We start from the raw sequence: 6753 nt of genomic DNA, 5'->3' as shown, positions 1-6753 counted from the left end.
AACATCTCAAAAAAAAATAAGCATTTAAAATATATTTCGATTTAAAAATATAAATAATGACAATACAAATGTATAAAACTGAGCAACAATAATCTTAAAAATGCACTAAAAAGTAGTAGAATATAAAAACAATATTTATTTAAAAATTAAAATAAAAAGTAATAACAATTGTACAAAATGATGACATTAAATGCCTAAATTATTAAATATAAATGAAGAACATTATAATAAATAGAATTTAAAAAATTTAAATTTTACGGAAAATACATTTCCGAATACAGAACTTGCAAAACAAAATAAAAATAAATATAAATGTGCAAATTTTAAAATCTGTGAAAAAAAATCCACTTCCTACACGTGCCTTGCAATTTGCCCCGCAAAGCCTTCGCACGCCTCATTACAAATTGTGTGTAGTGTGTAAAAACTGCATATAAACTTTGCCTGCGTCCCCTCTTACGTCATGATTTAGCCGCACGTGTCAACTTTAGTGTATAGATTTTACGAGCGGGCAATAAGTAAGCGCATGCAGCGCTCATAAAATTCTAAGTGTAATAACAGCAGCGCACAAAACTCATTTCGGCATGCACATGCGAACATAATATACCATACATACATACATACATGCAATTATGTATGGGCGTGTATGTGTATATTTATTAAATTAATATACACTTGCCACAGCAATAAATGCCGCTACATGCTTATGTATGCATGAATGTTGGTGGATAAACAAATAAACTTATTTGGCTAAGATGTATGTATATACATATATATTATATGTATGTAAATTCATATATACAAATATATAACTGACTAGGCGGCGGCGTTATGTGTACACACCCCCACCGCCACCTGCGTGTGTGTGGGTTATTGTTACGCTAGTGTTCGCTTACACGCCCACTTTTAGCGCTATTTCGGCACAAGCAGCACACATATGCCAACTGACCATAATATTYACACACACACACACATCTATCAAAATTTATAGATACATAAAATTGCTAATTTGTGTAGCGGCTATAAAAGCGCTGCAGCGCTGGGGCGGTCGGTCGCTGTTGTTGGCGAGGATCAGCTGAAATTTAATATGCTGAACGCCGCACACGCTAAAAGCAAATGCACGGACGCAACAGCGCACGACGCCGCGCCACCCAGCCACAACTAATCAAGCAACCAAGAACGCCCACTTGCTGCGTGCATGAGCAGATGGATGAACTTACCTACATACTTATGTACATACGTACTGGCAGCAGCGGCTGCTTTTCATGTCTCAACCGCCAACTATGCTGTGTGGGGTACACACCTACAGTTACACATATGTATACATACATTTATTTATGCATGGCTATGTTTTGCCCATGAAAAATGCGTCATTGCCACATTGAGCATGTGGCGTAAGGCGTGAGGCGCGCAGCAACAATAATCGCGGAAATCTAAATATTTTGTTTGTTTGTTTCGGATTTTCTTTTGGCAAATTTTCAAAATGTTTGCAAATTATGTATACGAAAATGAAATTGCTTGCAAACTCGCGCATGCCTTGTGCGCACAATTTACATAACCACAACTAGCAGCATCTATGCATTCGTGTGTGTGTGTGTGTGTGTGTGTTTGGCATAAACACTGCACTTGTTTATAGAATTTCAACGGTTTTATGTGTTTACTTGCTGCAACCGTGGCATATTCATTGCCATGTGTCGATATTCAAGTAAGCATTGTATAATTTGCAAACACACACACACACACACACCCATACACAAAATGAGTATAAAAATATGAATTGCATAAACACTTTAAACAAAATAACTCTGAAATGCTGAAAACTGAACTGAAGCACTTGACTTGGGCGCACACATAATGGCAGTTATATGTATGTATGTATGTAGCAAAGTGACTGTCACTTGCGTTGTAAACGTGACAGTGACATGCGCATTAGTGCTAGCGGCAGCCGAATTACAAAAAAACGTGGCGTTTAACACGAAAACACCGTTCAATTAGCGGCGTCTAAGCGTAAGGTGATAGCTTTATTTATTATTTAAAAACGTACATACAAATGTACATATATTACGAACTCCAGTCATATGAAGTTGGCTAACCGGGAGCATGTGTAGCGGTATCGTGCTCGATTATGCAATATCTACAATGCACTGTCGTGTAATATGAGTGGGTAAACAACAAAAAACAATAACAACAGTGGCAAAAATCTATGGAAAATTATTATTTTCATTATTGTTGTATTTTTAGTGCAACAATTTTGTTTAAAAAATGGCAAATGAAATGCTCTGCTGTGTATTCAGCAAGCTGTCAGCAGTCTGTTTTGGAAGAATAATTACTTTGAAGACAATGTTAGTTAAACTCGAGCTTTTAATAGACAATACAGGGTGGTTCTTCTTATAAGAGCGACAAATAACGTCAATTAAGCGTTTAATTTAACCGAGTTTCGGCTGACAGTCTATGAAAAAATTTTCCTACGCGGTCCCACAAGTTTAACAATATTGCCATATGAGGAGGGCCCATGCTGCCTTATAGAGTTAACGAAGAGAAAAAACATGAAAACCGTTAACATTGGATGCAACGAAGTCGTAAAAGTCTCCAGAAATAAAAACAAAATTTAAAGCAAAAATTTGTTTTTGTTAGTTCATGTATGTATAAGTAATACTGTATGCTATAGTGGTGCGATCTAGACAAATTGGTCGCAGAGTGTAGAGAACAATAATGAGAGCCAAATATTTGTTTATAAGGTAGCCAACGTAAAAAAAATTTAAAAAATATATATGTATATCAAAAAATACATAAAATTATTTGAACAACGGCGAGCAGGTAAAATCGAAAAATTTTATAACTTCTTCATACGTATGTACATATATTTGTTTGTATGTATTTTCCCCCACTTTTAAATAATTTTAATTGTTTATGTTCGTGCCATATTTTTTTTTTTTTTTTTTTTGCAGCAAAAACGATTTGGCAACGCAACGCAAACACTCGCTCGCCAAATGTTCAAATGACCAAGTTTCCGAGTTGTTGCTGGCTGCCTGCCCACAAAATGGCAAGCTTATACACATGATTGTATGTATGTAGGTACGTAGTAAAATGAAGTATGTATACATTTGTTGTGCGTTGCTTTGACCAAATAAAAAATAAATATTTGAAATGTTGTCTAAGAAAGCGCAAAATATACGAGTACAAGTCAGTGTGAGGATTCACTCAATTTCATTTAAAGGTCATAGGCACCAAGCTTGTATAACATAGTGTCAGTTTGACAGCTGTCAACGGTTGCGTAATATGATAGGACACATGCCACATATTGGTTAACCGTACAAAGAAATATAAGAGCGTGATTGGAAACTTTAATACGGCAGATTTGGAAATGTTCAATGATAAAAATATAATATTAAAAATATTCTANTAATAATTACAAAAACTATTCTTTATCGTTTCCTTCACGATGTTAAAAACTTCCTTGCAAACTTAATATACCCTTATATGGTATAAACAAATACACTTCTTTGAAATAATAATCTTCTGCAAAATTTTGCTTTGCAAATATGCGACAGTTTTGTCTACGAAACATGCATACGTAAGCTGTAACACAGTTAAATGACACTCAAAGCATTTCAGACACTTCTGAAGCATATCTACTTCCTTAGTGACGTCAGAAGCGAGACTTAATGATATAGGATAATAATGTGAATGTCAGAACTTGCAACTAACAAATTTTATAAATCAAGCAAACAAAATTATAGATAAAAAAATATATATCAAGAAAAAATATATAATTAAAGCAAAAAATATTAGTTTCTGTAAAACTCAGCCAACAAATGTTCGAAATAAATTAAAATAACCGAAATAATGAAGTAATTAGAAATATACTATATATGTAGCTCTAGAGTATAGATAGGCGTGTAAGTGCTCACAAGCGGCCTATAAATGTCGGTAACACTACGTACTTAGAACAGCACCAATGAGGGAGTGCTCATTCATACTTGTTATAACTACATGTGGATAGCTAGCTTACGTTTTTATAGCCCTACGCTTGACGACAGACAGACAGACAAGAACGCGCGCGCGAATGGCGCCAAATTGAGTTTCGCTTACAAGTTCAATAAACCGCGTGTGCTTGCTGTACCCTAACAGAAAACTAATACGTGTGCAAAACACTCACAAGCGCTTCCGTGTGACTTCAAGGCCGTTTTCTGACCTGAGTAGTTACTGTGACTGGCATATATCTATCCAGTCTGTATGTATGGTACGAGCAGTTTACAAAATCATTGCTCATTATGCAGTCATTTCTACAACATGTGCGCAAGTAATAAAGAATTTTTATTGCAAAACAAAAACAAATAAAATAGGGAACGGTGGCGAAATGATATTTGAATGCCGAAGGGTGCTTACACTAACTTTTCCATACTACAATATATTTGGCATTTATTTCTTTATTGTACTTTATTGTAATGCATTAGTACAACAGGTGTGTGCACTCACAACAGCACAAGTCGCTGGCGCATGATGTAATATGCTATCCAAATCGCTTTGTTGCGAAGAATTTGCAAATTTTTTGCAATTATGTAACGCTGTCGCTTTATTGTGCCACACAATTTTTGCGACTATTTCATAATAATTAGAGTGCCATGGCGCCAGTTGGCTGTGTGGTGTACAACAACACGCCTGCAACACAAGCGCGCATGGTATAAAAGCAGACGTTGCGGCAAGCAAAGTGGGGCATCATGTGTATGTATGGCTGTGGATGCACAAATAGTAACGCTAAATTTAGCGTACACTAAATATGCGGCAAGTATGCAAGTGTAAAGCGCACATTTTTGCATAATTCAACGGTGGAGTCAGTAATCAACTGAATTTAATGCTATAATATACAATAATAGCGACGAAATGGGTGAAAATATAAACAAATAAACAATAAATTTGTTTGCGTTGTATATTATATGGTTTTCACAAGCCTCAGACCGCTAGCAAAGCTTATCAATCAACTGTTTGAACTTTCACATTTCAGTAATAATAACATCCGCTGCTTTTTAACGCCAACTCACACTGATAAAGCCGCAATAAATGTCATTTAAATGTTTAAAAATATAACAAACGCGAAAACACACATAACCACACTTTTTTCCATACTACATTTAGGTGCTGTAAGCTTTGCAATGTAATTATTCTTCGACTTACCGTGTGCACAAAGAATATTTTGAAGTTTTTCGGCTCGACGCGCAATTCGGCGCTCCATGGTATTTCGCCTTTCTTCACCATCTGCACGGGATCGATGTAGATGAGCCGTGGACCCGTTGTTAGCAGCAGCATGCGTTTGCGCGCAAACAGACCTTTGCGTTTGTTGATGTAACCCTTCTTCAGGATGACTTCGTTATCGGCGAAGACGTGCCATTTATCAGACTTTTGTTGCTCCAAACGCTTTTGCTTTTCGCTCTCCGAAATGTCGTAAATATCTGCACAAATATAGAAGAAAAAACGTTAATATTTCGTAAAAATTATAAAAATTGAAATCAAAGCTCTCTCACACTCACTTTTTACTACAGTCTTTTTCTCAATGTATGTGCCCAATTCCATGCCGAGCAAACGTGTCAGCTGCTTATCATCCAAGCCGGGTTCTAGATTCTCTGGCATAAAATAATGCGAGCTGAAGCCGTCATCCTTCGATACGCCCGGCAAGTATGGATAGATTGGTGGCGGTGTCTGCTGACGTATTGTCGCAAAATCGATGCCATTAAAGAATGGATGCGCACGTATGCTGACATAACTGCCTTTGGCATCTTGTGAGCCCAAACGTTCCTCGGGTCGTATCTTCAATAGTTGTCTGACTAGATCTTCGGCATCCTTATCGAAGCCTTGCGGAAAGTCTAGATCGCCGGAGAGTATTTCTCTGAATATGACATAATCATTGCTGCCACGGAACGGCGGCAGACCGGAAATCATTTGATACACAATACAACCGAGTGCCCAGAGATCAGCAGCAGGTGAAACGAAACCATTACGCAGCACTTCCGGTGATACATATTGCGCTGTACCAACAAAACTGCCCTTACGTCCGCGATAATAATACATGCCACCGCGTCCACCGGGCGCATTATCATCATCGCTACACGTATCATTGGTATCCTCGGTATCGTCATCTTCATCGTCGTCATCATCGCTGCGATTCTGTGAATTACGTCCACTGCGACGACCCAACGAAAATGGTGCCGGTTTTACGGGATTAATACATTCTTCCGGTTTGAAGATTTTCGCCGAACCAAAATCGGCAATCAACGTATGCATATCCTCATCTAAGAGTATATTCTCTGGCTTCAGGTCACGATGCACCACATTGCGATAGTGCATTTCCTCACAAGCTAATACTAATTCGGCGACATAGTGGCGTGTGCAGTCCACATCGAACGAGCCCACCTTGTTGATGTACGGCAGCAGATCGCCGTTTTTGGCATAGGTCATCACAAAGTACAGCGAACGACGATCCTGGAACGTGCATGACAAATTCACGAAACCCGGCACATTGGTCATCATGTGTAACGCTTCGCGTTCACGACGCACATACTCCTGTTTGTCCTCGCGTATGATGTGACGTTTCTCGCAGACTTTAACTGTAAATAGAAGAGCAGAAAGAAAAGGGTGGCGTTTAGTGGTGAATTTTTTGATTGAAATAATATTGTAGGTATTATTTTAAATTTTACAATATAAAAATTTTGAAATAGTTTTGATGTTTCATAAAATTGTTTTAATTTTATTATTTTATAA

The 6753-nt window shown here is 37.4% G+C and overlaps 1 protein-coding gene across 5 annotated transcripts in view; it reads right to left on the bottom strand.

Moving 5' to 3' along the window:
• The window catches only part of LOC108976794 (3-phosphoinositide-dependent protein kinase 1), a 47709-nt gene that overhangs the window by 1673 nt on the left and 39283 nt on the right, over positions 1–6753 (bottom strand). For all 5 annotated transcript variants that reach the window (XM_018946128.1, XM_018946132.1, XM_018946129.1 and 2 more), the window contains 2 exons: positions 5526–6599; positions 5173–5447 (listed from right to left, as the gene is read on the bottom strand). In XM_018946128.1, the coding sequence (XP_018801673.1) occupies positions 5173–5447; positions 5526–6599 (1349 nt within the window). The remainder of the gene's footprint in view (positions 1–5172; positions 5448–5525; positions 6600–6753) is intronic.

This window comes from Bactrocera latifrons, unplaced genomic scaffold, assembly GCF_001853355.1.
Source record: "Bactrocera latifrons isolate USDA-ARS-PBARC rearing strain unplaced genomic scaffold, ASM185335v1 scaffold_8, whole genome shotgun sequence".
Taxonomy (NCBI): Eukaryota; Metazoa; Arthropoda; class Insecta; order Diptera; family Tephritidae; genus Bactrocera; species Bactrocera latifrons.
Note: the sequence above shows the minus strand (reverse complement) of the source record. Positions and strands in the feature narration are given on the sequence as shown.